The sequence below is a fragment of the Oryctolagus cuniculus genome, chromosome 16 (genome assembly GCF_051225735.1).
Source record: "Oryctolagus cuniculus isolate XC-2025 breed Fujian yellow rabbit chromosome 16, ASM5122573v1, whole genome shotgun sequence".
Taxonomy (NCBI): Eukaryota; Metazoa; Chordata; class Mammalia; order Lagomorpha; family Leporidae; genus Oryctolagus; species Oryctolagus cuniculus.
In genome coordinates this window covers 65,314,137-65,339,959 of record NC_142882.1, presented here as the reverse complement: position 1 = coordinate 65,339,959, position 25,823 = coordinate 65,314,137, and the positions used below count along the sequence as shown (strand labels likewise).

The 25,823-nt window shown below is 41.5% G+C and overlaps 1 protein-coding gene across 18 annotated transcripts in view; it reads left to right on the top strand.

Annotated features, from left to right (window-relative positions):
• The window catches only part of VPS41 (VPS41 subunit of HOPS complex), a 188,163-nt gene that overhangs the window by 126,458 nt on the left and 35,882 nt on the right, over nt 1–25,823 (top strand). For all 18 annotated transcript variants that reach the window (XM_089315632.1, XM_089315643.1, XM_008261661.5 and 15 more), the window contains 11 exons: nt 6,846–6,943; nt 10,300–10,429; nt 11,898–12,013; nt 13,676–13,732; nt 16,352–16,413; nt 18,140–18,221; nt 20,005–20,097; nt 21,031–21,158; nt 22,518–22,662; nt 24,824–24,865; nt 25,266–25,316. In XM_089315632.1, coding sequence (XP_089171758.1) covers nt 6,846–6,943; nt 10,300–10,429; nt 11,898–12,013; nt 13,676–13,732; nt 16,352–16,413; nt 18,140–18,221; nt 20,005–20,097; nt 21,031–21,158; nt 22,518–22,662; nt 24,824–24,865; nt 25,266–25,316 — 1,004 coding nt within the window. The remainder of the gene's footprint in view (nt 1–6,845; nt 6,944–10,299; nt 10,430–11,897; nt 12,014–13,675; nt 13,733–16,351; nt 16,414–18,139; nt 18,222–20,004; nt 20,098–21,030; nt 21,159–22,517; nt 22,663–24,823; nt 24,866–25,265; nt 25,317–25,823) is intronic.

Below are 25,823 nucleotides of genomic sequence, written 5' to 3'. Positions count from 1 at the left end.
CTCATGCTCCTCCTCACAGGTCTGCCCCAGCTGCTGTGGCTCTTTTATTTGGAGAGCTGCAGCAGCCTCCTTAGCACTTCATCTCCTTCTGCCGTGACCGCGTCTAAGCCAGTCTTAGTGCAGTCGAAGCCCAGAGCAGCTCGGGCTGTGTTCCTTCCCGGCTTCAGGATACAGGGGAAACTCGCCGGCATAGATCACAGCTCGCACTGCCTCTCCAGCTCCTCTGTCCTTGGGTTCTTGGGCTGTTAGTGTTAGCACACAGGCCTCCTGCCAGCCAGCCTCGTTCCTCCTTGTCCTGTGTAGAATGTTCTTCCCACTTCAGCTTCCTTGACTTCATCCTCTCTACTCATCCTTCACTCAGTGTGACTCTCCTGGGAGAGCCCACAGCTTCCTAACCAGGTCAAGGCCTCCTGTGTGGGCACAGATAACCCTGTGTAGCTCCCCTCTCCAGCACTGGGCTCAGTTGCAGTGGCTGTGTGTGTCCTTGCTGCCTTCCTCTTCCACCAGGCCATCACCTACCTGGGAGCACACGCCCAGCATGGTTTCTGTTGCTGTGTGGATCTTAAGGACCTGGTGCAATGAATGGCCTGTAGGCACTAGGTAATCCTGTGTTGAATTAATCAGTAACTCAGAAACGACCGTTCAGGAGAAATGAGCCACGGGAGGCAGACTGTGAATTTTATTACTTAGTTTTGTAACTAACTTTAGAAAAATTGTTCTGAGAAAAAAGCAGTTTTGCATTTTGTACGTCAGGTAACAAGCTCATTTGCCTATTTCTATGGTGGATGAGGAATATAAATTTATAATAAGGTGAAGCTGAAATAAATCATTTGCCCATGTAAGATCTTGATAAGGTTGCTTAATGTTCCTCAGCCAGACTTTTCTCACCTGTCAAGAGAGGGCACTAATACCTACCTTTTAGGGCGGTTGTGAGAATTAGACAGAACATGGGTAACGTGCCTAACAAAGCACTTGGCACACAGTAGGTGCTCACTAAATCATGGTGGGTATCATCACCGTGCACACTTCTGTCTCAACGCTATGACTGCTAACAACTGCCCCAAGTGTAGACAGTGACTGCAATAGCCCACAGCCCTGGCATCACATTATTAAAGTGCAGTTATTTGTAATATAATTTGTATGACAAAGACTGAGCATGGTTCCTAACAGCACTGCATTGTTGACATTTTACTACTAGAGTCCGTGGTGGAGGACCATTTTTTTTCCCTTCTTGAGAGCAAACCTTTAAAAAATAGAAACCATTTCCACAGTGGGAGGCACAGTGGTTTGTACAAGAGTATTTGAGTAGGATAAAGGAAAGGGGAAATATTGGGAGGTCTGGATTACAACTTGCTTTAATCCTGAACAGTGTGATCCTCTGTTCTTTCGGAAACGAGGTAAAAATGGCATTGGTATTAAAGAAATATCTATGACCATACATTTCTTAGAAGCCAAAACGTTTGCAACTCTTCTTAGAAGTCAAAATCTCAGAAACAACACAGAAGTTAATGTTGTCAAGAAGCTATCAATTTGTTCTTGTAAGTAAAAAATAGTAATGATAACGATTAAGCTTATTGAAGAGTTATGACCTATGGAGAGATTCACTGAACATGGCAGGGAGTGGGGTGGTGGGGATCGCATTTACCTGATGGGCATTTTGGGACCAGTAGTGAGATCAAAAGGGTTAAAATAAGTAAAAAGCAGAGGTACAAGTTCTATGTTCTGCTGTGCCTTTGCAAATTCAAGTGCAGAGCGGGCTGGGGCACCCCAGCCACATGCAACGCAATCCCCAGAGAGGTCAAGTTTTAAAACTCTGCTGTGGCCAGCACTTGCACACTTCTCATCAGAGCACTTCTGCACCCCGCTGTACACCGTTTTCTAGAGTGACTTGTGTCTGGGAAAAAGGCTTCAGAGTCCTAGGTCTGCCAAATTCTCCTTAAGTGACATTAGTGACATCACTTAACCTCTCTCTCTGGCCCTCTAACGTGAGGACAAGGTTGTCATGGTGAAAGGAAATATTTTATGTAAAATATTCAACACACTGCCTCTCAACACAGCATTGTTCTGTACATCATGGCATTTATTAATAAAAAAAGTGGTTTTTTATTTAAACTATCGTGTTTAATAAAAGTAATTGAAAGAGAATCTGGGGAAGATATAAACAAGAGTTTACTAAAATATTCTGAAGTGATTAATACATTTCACAACTTTGTTTCTCAATAAAGTATATCTACAAGCCTAAATATGACTGAGTTATAAGTATTAAGGATATTGACTAAAGTGTCATCTCATACAAGTCTGAACATAGAATATTAAGTGAGATAATCTACTTGCAAGTTATTTGGGGGTGATCTTTTTATTTAAATAAAACCTTGATTTTTAGCATTTGCAATCTAATGCACATTACAGTTTCTTTTAAGTGAAATACAGAGGTGGTTTTGTCTTATGTTGTCAGTGCCGCTAACAGGCTGATAGTTGTGAGTGCTGACACCGATTCCACCCTTGTCCACACCTCTCCAGGAAGTACCTTTTCCTGCCTTGCACCCTTTATTACTTTATACCTGTTTCCATTTTTGCAGATCGCATGAGGTGTTTTTCATATTTCTGTAAATACACCGGCTTAAACTCTTCCATACATCAGGGCCAAGATCTTCGGCATCCTGATGCTTCTGGAAGAGAACCTCGTGCATAATTGGGTGCCCAGATGCTCTTTACTGAACTAAGTTGCTGGTAACCCTCCGACCTTTCAGACCCTTTAAAAGTCAGGGGAAAATGGAGTTGCATTTATTTTGGTGCAGAAACTCTTTGACGTTTTTGTGAAGAGATGAAGACTGAGCAGGTGCAGCCGTTTTGCTGATCTGGTGCCCCAGCTGGCTTCTGAGTTACTTCCTGTAGTGTGTCTAGGAATGCCTTCCCCTGAATAACCAGAGTGCGGAGTGCTTCCGCCCGCATCGAGATGCGGAAGGCTGCGTGGCAGCTGTAGCGCCCCCTCTGCTGGTCTTCATCAGAACACTGTGTGTGCGAACACAGCGCATGCGCTGCAAGGCTCTGGAACCGTTCCTGGGTGTGAAGTACAGCTGTGTCTTGTGGCTCCCTCTGGAAACGGGGTCCCCGCCCAGCAGCTTTTGCTTTCTGTTTCTGCTTATATTCTGTAAATGCAATAGAGTTTGTGTTTGTTTTCTTTGTGGTTTATCTTTTCCAAATGATTGCCTTAAAGATGAGTTTTTATGCTTCTAGACCACTAAGCCACCTATATTCCAACTGGGTTACCTTTAGGACAAAAGAGAAAGCTTTTTATCAAAATGATTTGTCATTGGTATGTAATTTCAGGAAAAACAAAGTGAACAGTCTATTGGTCCACTCTGAGTTTGAAGTATAAAGCCAGTAATTACTTGGAGATATTTCACAAAGCCCATAAACTTTTGCATATTTTATGTATGCTCTTTGGAAGAAAAATGTTGCCATTCAACATTTCTTTCTCTAAATCATAGTAGTATTCTTTATACCATCTTGTTTATTCTGACAACACTGGTTCTGGCTAACCCTTCCCGGACTCAGCATTAATATAAAGAATACATTGAATCATATTACATCCAAAAGCAGTCATGTTTTGTTACATTAGTAGAATTATGGAAAAATAAGATGCCAGTGTTCATTCTCAAATGTCTTATTTTAAGAACAGCTATAGACATTTTCCTAAATCAGCAACTCAGATAAGGAAGTGAGTTCTATTTCACATGATATGCTTTCTAGTGGTCATAATGGAGATGAATTGCTGAGTGATAAAGCTATTAATTTGGGACTCTTTATGTGTGGATCATACTGGATGTTATTACAATTTTGTTTTCTGTAAGAAAATTTTTATTGAGAAATTACTCTAACAAAAATAAAAGAATGATTTAGTTCCAATTTTATACACATTGGTAATTTGATTAACTGAGCCTCTGAAAATCTTGACAGTGTTTTTGTATACTGCAAAAATTTTTCTTCATAAATTTTTGGGGTCATTTTATAATTTATCCACTGCATATAGTCTTTTTCTAAATTATTGCTAATTATCAGTGACTAAAGTCCTGTAAGATTTATTGTTAGTAAATATTCATTGTAGTATGTGGAGCCGAGAGGTGAAATAGATATGTACTTCTTTAGTCTTTCCTTTAAGCACATTAGAACTCTGTCATGTCCTTAATGAGAAAACAGAAAATTCTCTGTGTCACTGGTCAAGCTGCTTTGGAGCAAAACATCAGGATACTGAGGAGGAAAGATCTGGATAGGATTCCTTCTGGCTTCTCTGTTCCGTGTCTTGCAGCAGCCTTCAGGCACAGTTATCCACCTGCAGGAGAGCTGTGTGCTGCTGCCAGTCAGTGAGTCCAGGTGGCCCACCTGGCTCCCCCAGTGGGAAGAGTCCCTTGGCACCCACTGCTGCTTTGCCATTAGGTGGTATTTTCTCGTGGGTGTCTATGGAAGGGAAACCCAGCAAAGCCTCCTTCTGGGTCCCGTGAGGACAGTGTCTGAGGGATCTCTGAGTCTCTATTCTTCACCCCGGTTGCTGGTGAGGGACTAGTATGTGTAGCATTTCAACAATGCAGTGTGCTGTTGTAGAACAGAACTCAAGTTCACTTCTACCAATCAGAGTTAACAACCTCAGGAGTAGCTGGAAGCTCTTGTTAATGTGCCCACATGTCTTGTAGAAGGTGAAAATGCAGCTTCTTCCATCACTGGATGCTGTGTGGCCCCATCGTGCTCAGCAGCATCTCATACTTGCAGGTGTTCCCATTCCTGGGCGTCCCCCAACCCCCACCCCAGCGCCTTGAGCTTCTCTAGAACCTTCCTCAGCCCGGCTCTGCTGGGGGTACTTGTCTCTGCACGTACAGCCGTGTTAGAGTTGGACTGCGTTGAAGCTGGGTCTCCGTGGTGAACATTCATCACATTACTGCTTTACCGAAATGATTTTTTGGTGCCTAGATAAAAATACTCAATTCAGGCCCACAGAGGAAAAGAAAAAACGTGTTAAGTGGCAAAACTTTGACAAGAGCACCTGTCCTTGAACTCATCTCTGGTTCTTCCCAAGATAACCACCTATGCAGTCTACCTAAGGACAAAGTGTGAAAAATGTGACCCTTTTAAAAGTTTATACTGCTATTTCACAAGTTTTTTGGTCATCTTCAGTCTTGTTTTGGTGTGAAAATTGTGTAAACAGTTGTCTATGGACAAGCATTAAAGACTGGCAAAACAAAGAACACTAAGTGATCTGCAAAGGAGAGTGGAGAAAGAAGAAAAATTTTATTAGCCCCTCATTTCATCTATATTATGGATTTAGTTCTGCTCCCATTCCTTTATCTTGTGGATGGGAAAAGTTATACCCATAGAAGTTAAAGTGACTTGTCCAAGATCAATTTAGTGGAAGTTATAACCCAGATTTCTTGACCTGACATTCAATATTGTTTCCAACATGATACAGTGAGTTCCCCTACATGGGAAAAGAAAAGAAATTTCATCATAGAAACTAACTAAATCTGTAGCTAATACCCAGAACTGTGCAGAAGATCTGAATCAAGAAACTCTTAGAAAATGTTGCGAGTCCAAATAAGAGTTTACTTCCAAATGAATCCATGAAGTACAGCATGTGATTCCTGGAAGAATGTCGGCCTGTACCTCTGCTGTAGCAGGTGGAGTTTGCTGTGTAACAGGCCACTCAGAATTCAGTCTTAATCTGAAGGTAGCAATCATTTCTTTTTCACAGCAGGTAATCCCATAGTAATATTTGTACTTCCCCACAAGAGTTCTCTACTAGATCTTTTGGGTCTAGTGCAATTATATCTGTATTGTATTCTTAATACAATATTTCTTATACATTTTTAAAAAATAATTTATTGAGACAGATATCCCATTTTCTGGTTCATTTGGGAAATGCCACTTGGCCAGGGGTTGGCCAAGCTGAAGCCAGGAGCCAGGGACCCAGTCTGGTTTCCCATATGGGTGATGGGACCCAAGTTTTTGAGCCATCCCCTGCTGCCTTGCAGGGTGTGCATTATCAGGAAGTTGGAGTCAGCAGTCAGGGCCAGAGACTGAATCTGTATGAGATGGTGGTATCATGAGCAGCATCTTAACCACTGCGCCAAAAGCCTGCCCATCCTCTAAATTTTAAATCAACTATTTTTATAAAGAAAAGTTTATTATTTTTTTCTGACATTTATTTTACTTAAGAAATTCTGGTATCTCATCATAATGTCTGTATTTACATGAATTTTTTCTAACTCAAGATCTTTAAATAGAATATTTAATACAAAACCAGCATTTCATAACAATGGGGATACTTCAAAAAGTTCATGGAAAATGGAATTAGAAGGTAAGTTTACTTAGAGGAAATTTTGAAATCCAAGGGTAGTTTTTTCCTAATACACATTTGACATGAACCTTGTGAAGACCCCTCATGCAAATAACATCTCTGTTGACATGTGTACCATAGTAATGCTCCAACCGCGAGAAACCTGCACGCAGCCATGCGTGTTATTAACAGAGTAGGTTCACGTGAGTTACCCATGTCATTTTTAAGCTATCTGAGCACTGGGTTACCATTCATGTTGCCGTTACTGCTGGGTCCAGTCTTGTTCAGGATGGGAATTTTTAGGGCTGGGTTCCTTCCTACTTCTCCAGTACTGGCGATTGTGAAGTACCTTCAGTGCTGAGTGGGGAAAGTATGTTCATCCGTGCCCCCTTTATGTTAGCGTTGATTAAAGTGAGTCCATCTAGCATCATCTAGCATTCAGATTTAACGTGGCCCTCTGATCGTCACTGCCTTGGGTTCCTGTTAATGGTGGCTCCTATTTCCCTTTTGTCTGCAGTGTCTCAGTTTGAAACGGAGTTCTACATCAGTGGACTGGCACCTCTCTGTGATCAGCTTGTTGTACTTTCCTACGTAAAGGAGGTTTCAGAAAAATCGGTAACTGTTTTCTCCCCTATACAAAGGGGTGGTGGGGGCGGGGGTGCTCGTTTTCAGCATTATACTCAGATGAAGTTGCTGTCAGAGGCATCAGCTCTATGCCAAGCGCGACTTTCTGACCTATAAAATCAGGTCAGCAGAGATTGCCCTGTAGACCTAACGTATTTGCCTCTCAAAAGCCCGCACTCCTCGCCTGCCTTTGTTCCTCCTTCTGTGCGAGGAAGAGTCATTTTTCCCGTTTTTTCCATCTCTCTTGGTACTTGCGCCAAACGGAGTGAAGGATTCCTCTTGCTGAAAGGCGAGGAATGTGAGCTGACAGTGTGCATTAGCAGAAATGACAGCAGTGGAGTTGATCGGCTGTACAATGGGGTCCTGTGGTCAGAGGGAATTACAGAAAGGGCACTTCATTATTTCCTCTGGTCCAGACGTGTGTGTTTGCTTCCCAGTGGCCTAGCGCTTGTGAGCAGCTTGATTACGGCCTTGAAAAGGACTGTCGCTGTCTCCCAGTTGTTCATGCAGATGACAGTACCTGGAAATGTGTGGCTAATGGCAAGTAGCAGGTGATCTAAATTTCACTGTGTGTGACTTTGGAATGAAACCTCTGTCTTTGGCCTGTGCTTGGGGCACGTACTGGTCTTCCTTGAAAACCCAGGGCAGGCCCCATTGCCGGCTTGTCCCTATTGTTAGAGTCCAGGGGTCCTGCCAGGAAGGGGGTATGGGAGGTTTCAATACATAAACCAGGAGAGCTCACTGTGGAGGATTTTCTTTTGGATGCCGTACATAAAAGAAATTGCAATTGATTCTCTAGCCCTTTGCAGTAAGTGAGTAAGTGGGTTCTCTTGTTTGTCTCCTCTTCCTCCACCCCACCCCACTCTTCAAATGGTAAGGAATAAAATGGGGGAGGAAAACCCTGGGAGCCCTTTTTTTGAAGTGGTAGTTGCTCCTGAGTGTTTCTCTGAGAGCACACTTGCATTAGGAAGCCATCACTATAGTAACCTGAAGCTCTGGGTGCCCATGTTGCTAGGCAATGCAACGCTGTAGACTTAAGTGAACACTCAAACCCACTAAAATCAATAGGGTTGGCTTCTAGGCCTATTGCAGGACATCAGTTTATTATTATTTTATTTATTTTTTGAAAATAAAGAAAAGCAGTGGCTCCTGAGGGAGTAAACACAATGCTTTTTGATGAGGAATGTGGGGAGGCTTGAGAATGTGATTGAAAAGAAGTAAAGACAGAAGCAGTAAAATGAAAAAGGAAAGCCTAATAAACAATTGACCAAAGAAAGAAAAGAAGAAAGAGAAAACCTTTGTTAATAACAGACAGTACTGAAAAGGAATAAAAAGCAAAGGCCAATACAAAAGCAAGTTAGAAAATGGAATTTTTTCAGAGAAGAAAATGAAGGTCTTGGAAGTGACATTAAGCATTTCACTGTAATGCAAATTAAAAAATACGTTAATAAATATTAAGTTGAAAATTTTTTTAAATCAGGAAAAGAAAAAAATGTGTGCCAGTGTTTATTCATTTTATAGAACACCAAGTAAGTGCATCTTAAATCCATAAATACAGAATAAACTATTAAGATAAAAAGAATAGAGACAGAAGCTTTGTAGCATCCTGCCCCCTTTTGTTTTCTGATATCCAAAAGCTGGTTTAACTCCATTAAATAAAATCCATTTTTATATCATGCATTATTATCCCCCTGATAGTCTTCATGTGATGCTTTTTCCATTCATGCGTGTTGTCACATCTTGTAGTCCTAGCCACATGCTATTCTGTATTGCCCTATAATGAACATTATTCCATTGTTTTTCCATATTTATGTGCAGTCTCCATCAGTATCACGCTTAGTAGTTGTGTACTATTCCTTCTGATTGACATACTTTAATTTATTAAGCTCTTCCCCCCATGTTTACTTTTCTTTTACTCGTTAATAAAGCGCAGGAGTGTGAAAAATTGCAGTAAGCACTGGGGATCAAAGATCAACAAAAGGAAGTCCCTGCTCTTAGGAAGTTAACAGATAAGTGGAGCTGTTTGGTCAGGGAACAAAAGGTGAATTGCATGACTGATGCTTTTCTTATAAAGCAGCTTTTTTACGTGATATGGTGAGGCAGTTTCAACTTTATTTTAATTTTTTTCCTACACTACTGTTCTGATTTTTATGTATGTTTGTTACAATTAAAAGCAGTCACTTGTTAAAATATCAAGTCACTGAATTTCCCTCTCCATTTTGTTTCTGTTGTCTAAAAACTGAGAAGTTTTTCATTTCTTCTGATAATAATAATTGCTATTTTACTTTTGAAATATTTCCAATATGAGATACAAAGCTACTCAGTTAACCTAACGAAATTGGTCAGAAAAATCTAGATGTACTGTTTTATTTAGGAAACCTCGAGATCTGAGTATAATTCTGGGTATTTTTCCATTTGGTTTTATTCATCTGTGTCTTCTCCATACCAGCATCATACTGTTTTAGAAAATGATTCAAGTGTGCATTTTACGTCTGTATGCAGAATACTCAAAAAGCATGTACTTTAAAGTAAAATAATTTAAAATCCAAGGCTCACCCTAAGTTTCAGTTTTGCTATATATCCTGATCTTACTCTTTGCTTACATAACTTTAATCTTAGTTTACTTTTTGATCCTCAGCTCCTTCATCTGTGAAATTAGGAGCAATAATACTTGGTGGGGTTAGCTTGGGAAATCTGTCAGAGGAATCTGTGTGCGATCATCTACTAGGCGAGCTGACGGGTCACAGGTTCTCAGTGAATGCCAGCCCCCACTGCCCTTCCATATTGCTCTAGAGCCATGTTGTCCAAAGCTATAGTCACTAGCTAAATGTGGCCATTTAAGTAGAATGAAACAAAATGTGAAATTCACTCTCTCAGTTCTATTGGCCACGTTTCATGTGTTCATGGGACACCTGTGACTACTGTCTGCCACGTTAGGCAATGCAGGTAAGAACACTCCCAGCATCCAGGAAGTTCCAATTTAGACTGCAGCCTGAATCTTTGGCTTTTCACCCTGATCAGGAAATTTACGGTACTGGCAATGATTTGGCTAATGCTGCAGTTTGTGATACTATCTTTTCTTCCATTCATGTGGAAGAGCGGTAATAAAGTTGGTTAAGTACAAGGCCACTGTCTTTGTGCTACCTGTACCCTGGGAGCTGACACAGCGGTACCTGTCCTGTTTATCTCTTGCAAAAGGGCAGGAAGTAAGAGTGATTGGAGGGTGTCCGTGGCAGGCTGTTAGAAGGCCATCTGTGTCCCGAGATGTTTAAACTCCGGCGAGTGTGAATTTGTGTAACTTACAAAAATGTAATTAAATAAGCCTCTCCCTCCTGCTTTGTCTCCAGGAAAGAGAATACTGTGCCCGGCCCAGACTGGACATCATCCAGCCACTTTCCGAGACATGCGAGGAGATCTCTTCGGATGCGCTGACGGTCCGAGGCTTTCAAGAGAATGAGTGCAGAGATTATCATTTAGGTGAGACTTGGTAAAGATCTGCTCACTTGGTTTCTGTACTTTTGCTTACCTCCCTTCTACTTTACTCATACAAAAGGGAATTCCAATCCAGGTGTAGAAAACATCTTAGTATCTGGTGGGCCTTTTATGTTGAAAATGACGGTTCTGGGCCCAGAGTATCTGGACCATGGAACCTGCCTGAGTTACAGCAACAAGGGAAGACTAGACACGTGGCCAGGACTGAAGTGAGGAGTTGGTGCCTTACTTCTTCAGTTACTGTGCTAACAGCTTCAGCGCCATTCAACCTGATGTCATACAGCGTGACTCTGTGGTTGTCGTATCACTCCCAGCTTTGTGTCCCTGGGAGGTTTGCACGGGGACAGTGGAGAAGTTCTCTGTCTGTGACCAGGTGCTCAGAGCCCACACTGGGCATTTGGCGAACGTTTGTTGCGTGAATAAATGAATATACCAATCACTACTGAGAAACAAAGGGGAATCATTGCTGTTTAGTCACACCGCGGTCACCTGTGCTTGAGTGGCATCATACCCCTGTAAGATACATTAATGAGAACAGAAGAGTGAAATTTTTTAGAAATCCTTTTCTGCATTAAAAACAATGGACAGCTTTTGAGAACGTTTGCGGTTGTCATTTTGGTCAAAGGAAATGAAGAACTAGTCCACACACGTTTGAACTTTCTCCTGTGATTCCTGAGCAGCTGCAGACGTGGATTCTGGACGTGGTTAAAGCAGCTGTGACTCCCGGAGCGCAAGTGTCCAGTCTGGGCATTTTGCTCAGAGCCAACTCTGCCGCACACTTGGAAACCCCTCAGAACAGGTTCTATAATTGAATTCTGCAGGAAACCCTTGCGATCGGCATTGTGCACAGCATGCTGAAATGATAGATTATGTCCCCAGGGCTTGGGCGTCCGTCATTTATGCTTTAGATGGCCTTGACCTTGATGAGGAGGAAACATTTATTGCGGACTGTAGGGTGTAATTGTTCTGTAAAAATAGAACTGTGCTATAAATGGCCATAAAGAAAGTTTATATACAGTAGATGGATTCTAACATGCAATAGGCATGGAGAATTTTGAACACTATTTTCAGCTGAAGTCAGAATGTTAATGTATTAAATGCAGAATCTTAAACTCACCTTTTTAAAAAAAAATTTTGGTATTTCCTTTTTGCCTCCTTCCTTTCCTCACTCCTTTCTTCCCCTCTCTCCTCTTCTGCTTCTCCCTCCCTTCCTCCTCTCCAGCCTCCATCCCTTCCCTTTCAATAGTTCTACATTCTTTGCAAACACTGGTATATATTCTGTCATCCTCTATCCCGTCTTCACCTCTCTTCCCTTTCAGCAGAGCCAACACACTTGCTACAGGAATAGACAAGCTTTCTCTCCAGTCTTAAATTGAGTAGCCAGGTTCCTGCAACCCTGGCCACGTTTCCTGCTGTTGAATTACTCGAGTCTTCCCTGTGCTTTTACCTGTAGAATCCTCGGAAGGGGAATCACTCTTTTACATCGTGAGTCCGAGAGATGTCGTTGTGGCCAAGGAACGAGACCAAGATGACCACATCGACTGGCTCCTTGAAAAGAAGAAATATGAAGTAGTTTGGGTTTTATTTTCTTCAAAGTATTGACCTGACTGAAACATAGAAAGAATAAAAGATTTTTGTAGTAAATCTTTCAATTAGTTTGCCCCGAGCCAAAAATCTGTGCAAGGCTAGTAGGCTTCCAATACCCTCTGCAGAAATTGGGGGACAAGGAGACTATAGCAAGATTCACTTGCTTTGCTAATAAATGGGGGGGGGGGGGGGGATGGAGAAGGGTGGAGGGAGTAGGTTAGACCCAGCCTCTTGGAGTTCATATTTTGTGACTTTTTCTCCCCAAGGAAATTAAATGGAGCTAGTATTTCAGAGTGGTCCCCTTTATATTTTAGTGAAATCCATCACTCTGTGCTTAGTTCTTATGTAAAAGTAAAGCTATCGAACTGATAATACTCAGGGTGGTTTGCATAGAATAATGTCTTCAACTTCACTAGGTCTTGATTTAGATGGACTTGAGTAAATAATGCATGATGTTTTCTCAAAAAGAAAACATTTTTCTATTTCAGTTGCTGCAAAGGCATTATGATGTTGGTTTAGTTAGAGAAACTCTGTAAGTAGGCCTATATACTAATCAATTAAAAACAACAATGAAATGTCCACTATTTGTTGCTCTCAGTTTGTAACTACCTGGAAAGACTTGGGAAAACAATTTTTTTTCAATTCATGAACTCTTTAGATTGCAGGTATTACTATCCAGTTCCTAACTCAGTTATTTCACCTTATTGCTTTAGATGAAATAGTTTCTTTCTTTTTATTTTTTTATTTATTTTATTTTATTTTTTTATTTTTGACAGGCAGAGTGGACAGTGAGAGAGAGAGAGAGACAGAGAGAAAGGTCTTCCTTTTTGCCATTGGTTCACCCTCCAATGGCCACTGCGGCCGGCGCTCTGCAGCCAGCGCATCACGCTGATCCGAAGCCAGGAGCCAGGTGCTTTTCCTGGTCTCCCATGGGGTGCAGGGCCCAAGCACTTGGGCCATCCTCCACTGCACTCCCGGGCCACAGCAGAGAGCTGGCCTGGAAGAGGGGCAACCGGGACAGAATCCGGCGCCCCGACCTGGACTAGAACCCAGTGTGCCGGTGCCGCAAGGCGGAGGATTAGCCTATTGAGCCACGGCGCCGGCCGCAATAGTTTCTTAAAGACATAATTTTATGAATCAAACATTTATGTTGGAGAATTACTAGGAAAATCTCCAAAGTAAAATCAGATTTTCAAAAGCTTCATTGTAGATGGACATAAACACAAGCATATAGTTTATTTTTTATTGAAACACACAGGAGAAGTGCCTCTTTGTCAGTGTATTTCATACATATTTAGAATGATAGGCGCCCTTTTTTTTGTTTGGAGCCTTGGAAGTTTTGTTGTTTTTTTTGATTTGTGTCTAAAATGTGTTTCCAATATCATAATGTGGAATTCAAATGGAAATGAGAGAAGTCTTCATTTTGGTTGACTGCCTTTGTGTTTGAGGTTGAATTTAGTGAGGCTCATTCAACCATAGCATTGAAAAATTCCAGTGCTTCAAGCAAAAGCCATAGGGAAAATGGGGCTTTATTTATGTAGTCCAGAATGTTAAAACATAATAAATGTAGTGTTTATAACCTCAATCTCTCTCTTTTTCCCTCCCTCCTTTTCTACTGCTTTTATCGTGCTTCTGTAAACAAAGGAAGCTTTGATGGCAGCTGAAATTAGCCAAAAGAACATTAAAAGGCATAAGATTCTGGTAAGTGTACAATCTTATTATTTGAAATAAAAGTTTATGTTTCTGTAAGTCATAACAAGACTGAAAATAATTTGAAAAGAACAGGTCCTTTGGAGAATTTACTTCAAACTAATTCTCTAGCCTGTGAGGTCAAAATACTTCATTTTATTGAATCAGCTTCTGCTTGTAAACAAGAGACTTAACACCTGCTAGGAGGTAGTTGTAGATAATCTGGAAACCATATTTGTGAAATACACTTTAAATCCATAGCTTTCCAGTTATATTTGTGGAAGTTTCTTTAAATCGTAGGTAAAAATCACATTACCACAAAATTTATCAAAAGAATGGTTTCTTAAAACTAGATTGCTTCAATGTCTCCATAATAACAGACTCGGTTGATTTTGTTATGGAGACTAATCTAGGACATCAAATATATTTTTATTACATTTCGGGCTCCAGGAAAATCGAGTGTCTGGAAGCCTATTTCTTTGCTAACTGTGACAGTGAATGCGCGCCTGGAGAGCAGAATCATGTCCTTTGGGTGTGAAGGGTCCTTAGACAGCATCCAGCCCAGTGCCCTGGCTTTAAGGATGAAAACGGGAAAGTCAGTCTTTTATGGCTGCGTGGGTTTCAGGACAAATCCCTTCTCCTGCACTTTCCTCACCTGAAGCTCTTCTGTAAACTTCCACATAAAAGCCTTCGTTCTACTGGGTGTGAGCGAGGTGATTTGGGAATACTAGGCACAAAGCAAACCACAGCATCTTTATTTTTCAGTCAAAATTGTGGAGAATAAGCAAGGATTCTGTAAAAACAAAAGGACAAGCATTCCAGCCCTTAGTGCAGGTGAAAGGGCAAAGAAACGAGGTGTTTTGGTCTGCTTGGTTACGTGGCGTAGCTGAGGGACCAAAGGTAGACCCTGAAGAACGGGGGTCTGTCTTGGAGCTGCAGATTGCAATTTGAGCCTTAAGTCCTACCTCAGATCTCCCTATTAGAAAGATTCTCTGATGGAGACCGTGGGCCAGAGGGAGGCCAGCTGGTTATCTAAATGGGGAGTGCAATGGCAAAATGAAGGCTGATGGGAGATACAGTGACCCTGATTCTTTGGAGTGTGGTGTCAGACACTGTGAACAAGAGAGTGAGTGGAAGCCAGGGTGGATCTCAGGCTTCTGCCTGGACTGTGCTGCCATTCACTAACAGAGAGTTGGGCTTTGTGGGGAGGACTGGTGGAACTGAATTCTGTTCTCACCACATCGAGTCTGACGCATCGACAGGACATCCTATCTGGATTCAAAAATAGACAAGGGAATTACCAGCTACAAGTGTCTGTGGGATTTGTGATTTTGGATCAGCCCACATGGCACTGGTGTATGGCATCAGGGAGCAGGGCGAGCCGTAAATGGAACCATCAGAAACACTGTGATTCAGGGGTTAATACATTCAAAGCAGATCTGGAATGGCAAGAAGACTGGGTCATGGGAGCTTTGGGGTTAAAGAGGGTTTCATGCTTAAATAGTTGAGGTTACTGGGTCAAAAAGATAAGACAAGCTCAGCTGGTCAGTTGTTGACTGCTTTGGTTAACCTTCAAGTAACTAGTACATTACTTATTTTCCACGTTACAGGGAGTGAGAAGTGAAAAGGAGACGATCAAGTAGAGTAGAAGTTAGATTTTCAGGTTAGCTGTGAAGTGTTAGCAAGGCTGTGACATCATGGCATGGTGGTGGTGACTGTTGGGATTTGGTATTTTGTGTAAGAGACATTTAAACATGCTTACACCAAATGAAAAAGCTCAAATAGTGTTGGCATTAAAAACATACTGAGAAACGGGGGTGCTGAGCACGCCACGGTGAGGAGGCATGGATGTGAGGGGAAGTGCCACAGGGACTGGCTCTGCAGGGAGACACTGTCCTCTCTGACACTGGGCAGACCCTCGGAAAACACTGTGAGCTGTGAGCTGCTTCCAGAGAAATAAAGTAGGTACCATTTTTCGTTTGAGCTCCTGTAGATTTGAAATAGCATCTTCCACTTAGTACTCATTAAAGAATCCGTAAGCTAATCAAAACTATGGGAGTTTCCTATCACTCTTGAAATGGGTGTGCCCTATTTATTAACTGTGCACAAAATTTTTTCTCTAAGCATGATATGATTTTATACCAGACATCCAAAGAAGAAATGAATTACTGCTGTTTCTGCCTTCTGAGAAGAAATTTTATAAGTCTGTCATTTTATTACAGCATTTTATTATATCATTTCTTACAGCACTGCTTTAGCCTTGGGATGGAGTTAGGTGGTTCACACTTTCCTGATGAAAGCCTAAGAACCAGAATTTTATATCCAGGGACAACATGGGATTATTGGGTCAAGTTTCTAGTATCAGAGATTTCCTGTGTAGCAGATCTCTTAGAGGGAAGTAGATTAGGAACCTTTGAAATAGTCACATTTGTTTTTGAAAACTTATGAATTTTATAATGTGCATAAAAAAGAAGCAACCATAATTACATAAAGCAAATTTACAAGACATGTAAACAGGTGGCAATAAACAGTGCTCACAGAACCCTAATGTCATGGTCTGCTCAGAAATTGGGACTTACTTCAGTTGTTCCAGCTGAATTTTAAAAATTCCTTCATTTCATTTTTCTCTAGGATATTGGCTTGGCCTATATAAATCACCTGGTGGAGAAAGGAGAATATGACACAGCAGCACGGTAGTAATGACATGTTCCCAATTATTTGTTAAGATACATGGGATTGGGGTCCAGCGCTGTGGCACAGCAGGTAAAGCCACAGCCTACAGTGCCAGCATCCCATATGGGCACAGGTTCGAGTCCTGGCTGCTTCACTTCTGATCCAGCTCCCTGCTAAGGCACCTGGGAAAGCAGCAGAGGATGGCCCAAGTCCTTGGGCCTAGCATCCAACATGGGAGACCCAGAGGAAGCTTCTGGCTCCTGGCTTCGGATCGGCCTGGCTTCAGTCATTGCAACCACTTGGGGAGTGAACCAGTGGATGGAAGATCTCACTCTCTCTGTCTCTCTCTCTCTCTGTCTCTTTCTCTAACTCTGCCTTTCAAATAAATAACTAAATCTTTGGGGAAAAAAAAAAAAAAAGATACATGGAATTGGCCAGTGATGACAATTCTAAGTAGCAAACATTTTTTTCATGTATTTCTAGCAAAGGTAATTTTTGAATATTAATGGTTTCAACCACAAAATGGATTAACATGTGTATTATCCCTCCAATTACTATCACATTTTCAGCAAAGGAAAATTATTTTTCTCATTAGTTTATGAGAAGTGAAAAGAACCATGAAGTATGTGAGAGTTTACCTTATTTATGAACAAAAAGTTAACCTGCCAGTTTCATGGGTGCCAACAGAAGACAGGAGTTGCCTGGATTGGAGCTAAAGGATTCTCTCAGCAGTTATCATAACCAGCATGCAAGTACACCAGTAGTAGTGGCCAAAGTACTATTACACCAGTTGTATTAACTGCAATATCAGTATTTTCCCCAGTTCCCGTAACAACACAGTAACCTAGATGACTCTGCCTGTGCTGTGGATAGTGTTACAGGAGAGGAATCCTGAGTTTAGGGTGTCTGCTTGGAGGGCTGCCTGAGAAGCACAGAGCTCTTTTCTTGTTCTAGACAGTAATCAAACCTGCCCTTTGCTCCCGAGGGAGGCCCTACCTGGATCCTCTCATTTTGAGGGCTGTTTGCTTTATAAGCATCCTTGGAAGGTAGTCCATGATTCTGTGCCTCCACTCACAGTTCAAGGAGAATTGTTTCCAAACAAGAGGGTCAGACCAATGGAAGTAGTCAGACCCCAGGGTCCCAAGTGAAAGCATAAGTGTTCTATAGCGGGCCTGTGGGTGAGTGAGAGGGCTCTGGCTGGTACCCACCTGCATGACCATGTGGCAGCCCTGGAAGATGACCCGCAGGTCTGCCTTCACTAGCTTGAGATCATTGGAGAAAGTGCATGCCTTTGATGTATAAAGTCACACATCCAGATTCTGCACTGTGAGAGCCTTGTAGTTTTCTGAAGGCTGATTTTAAGTCCTTGTTTAAAACCACCCAGGAAGGATCCAGCACTTTTGGGTCTGTTAGTTTCTTCAGGGCAAGAAAAATCTCAAAACCAGCAGTGCTTACGTGGGTAAATAGGAAACTCAGGCTAGGGAGAAGCCCCCAGTCATCTTCTAAAATATGTTCATCTTTACTTGCAAGTATTTACTTAGAAGTATTTATGGTATTTGTCAACTTGTTATGCAACCAAGTGAGTAACAGTAATTCCCTCATGTCCATTGGCACTTGAGGTAGAAATCTGTCTAAACTCTGGGAAGAAAGATTTATCTAAACCACAGAGGAAATTGTCCACTTACTTCATCTCTGTTTGTTGTTTTATTTATACTTTCTTCCTCTCTGGGATGTTTTTATTACCAGCAAATGCCAGAAGATTCTTGGAAAAAATGCAACACTTTGGGAATATGAAGTTTATAAATTTAAAGAAATTGGACAGCTTAAGGTAAGCAAAGCTTTATTTTAACTCCTTATTTTTACATATAGCATATTAATATTGAGATGGAAATAAACTGAAAATAATAGTTCTTTATTGAGAAGTATTATCCCAGCTGGAAAGAAAGAAAAACTTGTAGAAATTTTAAAATATAAAAATAATATTTTATGTTTATAAAACATTTATATTATGCATATGATAGGTTTACTTTATTTGCAGTTTTCTCTGTGTTTAGATAGAATTTTCATGTTCTTTTTAATGATTTTGAAAAATAGGTATAATCTCAGTACATTGTAAAACATAGGACTTTTTTAATTTGCTGAAGAAATAATATATTTTTAATTAGCATTTTACCTGTTGGAAAACAAATGGAAAAATTTGACAATGTAACACTAATAAAATTTTTATATTTGTTTTTAAATCTTTCAACAATATGCAACATCCAGATGAATCATCAGTTATTCCTGAGTTTAAAATGTTTTTAAATTTTTTCAGTATTTGTGGGCCTTCTGAATGCTCTCTTGGAATTATGGTATAATTTTTTAAAATCATGGTTATTTAGTTCCTCAACCCTCTGACTTGTACTGTGCTAGTCCCATAAATTTATTCTTCCCCAAGAGGCCCTCAACAGACTTCTTACGGCGTTTACCGGGCTGTTCCTCAAGGATTTTCTCAGTCCTGTGGCCCTCTTTACCCGGATGACTACGTAACCCAGATCTCTCTTTGGAATTGTGTGTGATGGCTACTTCTCTTTGTTTATAGTGCTGATAATGACAGCTAAATGTAACTCTACTTCCTTCCAAAATTTGTCCTCCTTTCAGTCTGTGTTTATCACACACAGTAAACCCATTCCCCCATGCTCGACAGCTCAAAGCCACTGTTCTTGAGAACATCTTACCTCTTGTTCTATTTCATATTCCACCTCGTTGCCATGTCAGCCCCACTGGGCTCTGCCCTTCCACTCCTGTATCAGCCTGAGCTGTTGGAAGGGCCTTCAGAAAGATCTGTGACTTCCCTAGTACCTATGGCTTCCCTCTTCCCATAGAATAAAATTGGGATTGCTTGCATGGCCCCGCATCTCTTCCTGTCCAGCCTCATCTCCCCTCAGTGACCCCCGTCTCACGTCTGTCGGGCCTCCATAGCACAGATGCACATCCTTGGCTGCACTCCTTTGCTACTGTTTTTCCCCTGCCAGATGTCCTTCTCTTGCTTTGCCTCACAGACCCCAGCCTCAGTGGGCACGGTTCTCCCCTGCTGCCACAGTCCTGTTACCGCCTTTCCTGCAGCACTCAGCATAGATTGGCACAGTTACCTGTGCAGATGTCTGCCTGTGGAATTCTGAGCTGGTGGGCGATAATGACCCTCGTTCATGTCCCAAGCCCAAAGCACGACCATGGTGTGTAGGGGGCACTCTAGGGTAACTGAATAGTACTGAAATATTTAACTTCTAACACAACACTGAAAATACTGTACTAGGAATACAAGAGGTATTTTTCCTAAATTCAGAAGACGACTGTGAGTTTTAAAGGTGAATATATTTCAGTTTCTGAAGAAAGGTGATCAGATGACCTATACTCCTTGATTACCTAAGAAGTTGACTTTTATAATCTCTGTGACATTCTCTCTCTTATTATTTAGATTTTCATTAATTCCTCAGTAAGACCAGAGAAATAAAGGTTCACTTTGTTAATTTTTAAATTAGAAATGTACATTTATATCTTGTGCATAATTATGATATAGGTTCATTTCACTGCTTTTTGAAGGTTTTTTCTTTTTTCTCCCTTTCCCTTAGGCTATCAGTCCTTATTTGCCAAGAGGGGATCCAGTTCTGAAGCCACTCATCTACGAAATGATCTTACATGAATTCTTGGAAAGTGATTATGAGGTGTGGCATTCTGTTGTGGACATACTGACTTGTTCTCAATGGGAAGTTTAAGACATGTAGAAAGCAGAGGCAGGCAGTTCGCCTCGCGGTTAAAATGCCAGTTAGGCCACCCACAACCCCGGCCTCAGCTTTGACAGAACTCTGGGAAACGCTTTCATTGCTGGTTGTTTATTAAAGAATGTTACAGATGATACAGATGGAGAGATGTGCAGGGCAAGACATATGGGAAGGGGCTCAGGGCTTCCATGTTCTCTCTACAAAACCTGTCCTTTAGCCGGCGCCGCGGCTCACTAGGCTAATCCTCTGCCTAGCGGCGCCGGCACACCGGGTTCTAGTCCCGGTTGGGGCGCCGGATTCTGTCCCGGTTGCCCCTCTTCCAGGCCAACTCTCTGCTGTGGCCAGGGAGTGCAGTGGAGGATGGCCCATGTGCCTGGGCCCTACACCCCATGCTAGACCAGGAAAAGCACCTGGCTCCTGGCTCCTGCCATCGGATCAGCGCGGTGTGCCGGCCGCAGCGCGCCGGCCGCGGCAGCCATTGGAGGGTGAACCAACGGCAAAGGAAGACCTTTCTCTCTGTCTCTCTCTCTCACTGTCCACTCTGCCTGTCAAAAAATAAAATAAAAAAACCTGTCCTTTGATTTGTATGTTAGCTTGATTACTTAGGCATGATTGATTGACCTATTAGTCACTGGGGGATCTTTTCAGCCTTTAGCCGCTGTCCCTTCTCCAGAGGTTGAGGGGTGGAAAATCCCACCCACCTAATCCTGCTTTCATCTTCCAGAGCCCCAGCCCCCATTCAGCCCACTACCTGCACAAGTCACTGTGGAAACTCCAAGGATTATTATAAAAGTTGTGTGTGCTGGGAGGAGCCAATTTTTATTTCATAAAGTCTGATTTGAAGAGCGTCTTTCTCTGCTTTCTCCCTCTAAATAGGGTTTTGCCACGTTGATCCGAGAATGGCCTGGAGATCTGTATAACAATTCGGTAATAGTTCAAGCAGTCCGGGACCACCTGAAGAAAGATAGTCAGAACAAGACTTTACTGAAAACCCTGGCCGAACTGTGAGTACATTCTAGGACTTCTTTCTCTAAGTCGGTCTTCATTGTAAACTTTTGTATTCTGGAGATTGGGCAAACTCTGAATGAGGAAGATGCCACTTATATTATTTTTCTACCTTTACTAAGAACTTTTCATAAATCTCAAATAACAGTTAGAAGGCAAGGACAGTGTGTGGAACTATGCAGCTGTGTTGTCAGAGGGAGGAAGTACCCCAGCCCTCAGCACTGGGAAGAGGCAGCATTGGGCAACAGAAGGGCAGCTGGGTTTTAGATCAGGCAAGCAAAACAGTCTGCCAGTGAGCAAGGCTCTGGATTCTGTTATCCTTAGAACTTAGTCAGTTAACCTCTCGAGCATCAGCTCGTATCTGTACATTACAGGTTTTTTCGTGAGATCGTTTTAAGCATTGAGTGAGATGCTGTACTAGAGCACCGAGTGTGGTACCCAACTTTCTGGCCTCAGAATGGAAGCTTGGTTGCTATTTTCCGTATCTGTTGTGCACTCTTCTGGTGCAGGAAGCCTTGTGCCAGATGCCTGGGAGGCAGAGATAGATGATACACACTCATGCCGTCAGGGAGCCTCAGGCTAGGGCAGGAAGAGGGACACTGTGGGTCCATCCCAGAAGTCATCCTGTTGGCTCTTCCTCAGCACCCCACCCCCCTCAGGGGCCCCATCTTCTTACTGCTTTCGCCCAAAACTAACAGATGTTGACCAGAATGGCCTAGAATTCAGGACTGCCTCGGGTTTTCAGCAGAGGGGGTGTGTTTCCCGCATTCTCACTCAGAACACCTATCATCTTCCTTTGGAAAGCTTGTTCTAGATGTCCCTTAGATTTGGCACTACTGTTAATAAAGAACTAGCAATACAGTTCCTGTTTAGCTGGCATTCGGAAGCTGACTTAGGAACTTAACATGAAAAATCTAAAGGGAAAGAACGCATTTCAATTCTGTAGAACCCACTTACACATAGGCTTTTGGAAGATAACCCATTTTTCAGCTCAACGCTTAGGAATTTTGCTGATTTTTCTCTTACTAAATTGAGAATTTTTCATACTGGTTCATAATTTATTTTTCTGGTATACAGATTTCTATAATACTTTTGAGATTGAACATTCCCCCCCATAAAAAATTTTATTACTTGAATATTACAAATTTTCTGAGATTGTGGTGAAATGAAAGACAAGGTTCTGAGAATGAGATACCTACTGGTCATGTGTAGTTTATTCCCAAGGAATTTTTTTTGCAATAAATTTTTCCCCTCTGAATAAATGTTTTAATTTTTAATATTATGCAACATGATCTGCATATGTATGTTTTAATTAGAGCTAGTGAAGACTATTAATTTCAAAACTTTTGCGTTACCAGGTACACCTATGACAAAAACTATGGCAATGCTCTGGAAATATACCTTACATTAAGGCATAAAGATGTCTTCCAGTTGATCCACAAGCATAATCTTTTCAGTTCCATCAAGGATAAAATAGTTTTATTAATGGATTTTGATTCAGAGGTAATATATTTCTTATTTGTGCTGGATAAACTAGCTGTATTATTGTAAATTTGTACTAGTTAGATATCTGTCCAAATGCTGGATTGGTGAAAGAGTCAGGTAGCCTTGCCATCTGCTGATCATGCTGGAAGCACTCTACCAGGTGTAGATGTTGTTATTTTAATAGCTTGCATTCATAAATCCTTTCCTTGATGTGGTTATTCTGCAAAAGAAAATGTAATTTGATAAGAAACTTAAAGGGGTGAGTGTGTGTGTGTGTTTGTAAAACTCATGTAATTCATAGAAACAAATAAACCAGGCATATGCTCTGGCTCACTTAACATTTTAATCTCGGTTCAGAAGTTAAAATTGTAAATACACTTCTATTTTGATCCACTTACTGCTGTTTGATTCTTGAGCTCTCACGGATCTCGCAGGAGCAGCTTCACTGGTTTCAGCTGAGACTCAGGTCTAGGACATGCAGAATGTGTTATTTTATTGCTGGGCAGATGTGAGTAGTGACTCACTTGACTAATGAGGGGACTCAGCCTCCACAGCTCATAGTGGCTTTGTAAATGACACACACCGTGTATGCACACGTACACACTCACCAGTTCATAAAAAGGAATCTAATTGTAAGTATTGGTGACAGAAATAACAAGACTGAAAAAGAAAAAAAAACAGAGTTCTTTATTCAGAAAATTGAAATTTTAGGTAAATCAAAAAGTAGAACCCTAAGGGCTGCATGCATTTTTAATGATGTTTTACTGCATTAGCGCTATTACGTGTTATATTAATCTCCACAAACAAACTTTTTAGATAGGAGCTAGATCTACCTTTCTCTAAAAGATGCGGTAGCCTCCTTTTTTTATGATTCACGTCCTTAGAGGCGCAGATCCACCAAGCAGCAGGGGGTTCCAAGGAAGCTCAGGTACAAAGGCTCTGCTTCTCTGACAGAGAATAATTAAGAAAATGAGATGCCTAAATAAAAATTAATTGCATTTTCCCCACATCCAGGCTCTCCTCATGCCCATCCTCTTTCCCTCATGTGTCTTGAGAGCCTAGTTTTGCACACGTAGCCGTAGAAAAACAATGAATTGACCAAAACACATTTGTTATTCAGGAACGTGAACCAAAATTAAGGAATCATAGAGATTTCTGATTGGAAGAGAACTTAGGGATAATCTATCCCAGCATCCTTATATTTCAGAGAATGAAAATAAGGTTTGGAGAAGCCAGCTAGGTAGTAGTGAAGTCAAGAACAGGACCCAAGGATGGCTATTTGGCTTAACAATTAAGATGCCAATAGATTCAAGTCCCAGCTCTACTTCCAATTCCAGCTTCCTACTAATGCACACCCTGGGAGGCAGCAGTGATGGCTCAAGTAATTTGATCCTTGACCCACAGGGGAGACCTGAATTGAGTTCCTAGCCCCTGGCATTAGTGTGCCCTTGTCCCAGCTCTTAAGGACATTACCAACGGATGGTGGCTTTATCTATGTCCACCTCTCACACAAGTGAAATAAATTAACTTAGAAAAAAAGAAACAGGGTTCAGCAACTCTGTATAAGCCTCAGGCTGGTGGGCTGTCTTCCTGCTACTTCTTGTAAGCTTTCTAATTTACGTTTCATTAATGTTAAGGGTGGCCAACGTAAATTCTAAAAGTCAGTAACCTTATATCTTTGTGACACTAAAGGTGTATTATTGTTTTTCTGGCTCTTTCAAATATTTTCTGCCTAAGACCAGTTCCTTATTATGTCTGTAGGCACTCATAGGGAGACTTAGTCAAGGTTCCAGTAGTCACAAGTAACGCTCATCTTTGTGGTTCTGGAATGAGATGTTTTCCATTAACTACCAAGAGTTGCATAAGAACTTATAGTGATGTCTTTGACATGAAGAGGGCTAAAATATGTGTAGCTGAGATTTTTTTTTTATATTTGGTGAGTTATAGCAAGACACTTTGCCAATAGTAGGCAAAGCACACAGGTTTCAGATTGAGACTTCTTGAAAATGCATTTTTTTACAAATGTCATTTTAAATAAGGGCCATTGAAAAGCAAAGGGCCTCCTGAAATACAGAAAATAATATTTAACCTTTAACTGAGATAGCATATGCCTTATATTAAGTTTAGTATTCCCATCTTGTACAGCGGATTTCAATGACCATGACTATTTCTGTTTCAGAAAGCTGTTGACATGCTTTTGGACAATGAAGACAAAATTTCAGTAAGTGTCTAGTTTATGCTGCTGATAATACCATAATCTGGGAGAGTTATAAAGAAGAGAAGTTTGTTTTGTCTGATAGTTCTTGAGGTTGGGGGCTGCATCTGATGACGGCCTTCTTGCAGGCAGAATCCCAAAGCAACACAGGGCATTACCTGGTGACAGGAAGCTTGTGTGAGAGGCAAGCAGCATGCATGCAGAAGAAAGAAGTGACATCCCAAGAGAGGAAGCGGGGGAGCAGGAGTTGCACTTCTGTAACTATCAAACCATAGCAATGTGTTACTGGTTACCAGTTGACTGTCCGGAACCACTTCAGCTACAAAGAGGAGAGATGTTTATCAGATAATTTATCAGCTGCACTTGTGTCCTCATAACTCTGTTCAAAATGTTCTTTTCTTTATAGATTAAAAAGGTAGTAGAAGAATTGGAAGACCGACCAGAACTGCAGCATGTGGTAAGCATGACAGTCTCTTGCCTTCTTAACTGAGTGGTGGGCAGATCACCTTTCAATACTGGAGCAAACATGCTGGAGTGAACTCTTTATGGAAGTTTTTTAATTCCTAAAATGGGGCATATGCTCTGAATCCAAGGCTAAAGGTTAAATGCAGATGAGACTTTTGAACTTTGACTTACAGTTGAATTGTGATATAGACTTCAATTCATTTTTGTGTCACTCTGTTACTGTGCCTAGGAGTAAGCACTTTCCCACTCTAGTCGCCATTGACTGGAGTCATGGCAGAAACCACTGCAAACTCTGAGGAGTACTGCACACGCTGCCGCCTTCTGCTGGGGAAACAGCACACAGCCTCGCTGTGTCCAGCACCACAGAGCAATCACAGCACAGCCTCAGCTTTCTTTCACCTTGATAATAGCCAGTCCCTCTTCTCTCGTGTGGTCTGTGCTGTTAAGACCTGTTGTTCTAGATTTCCTGGGGGAGTGCTACTTGGATTCTGTGTACTGC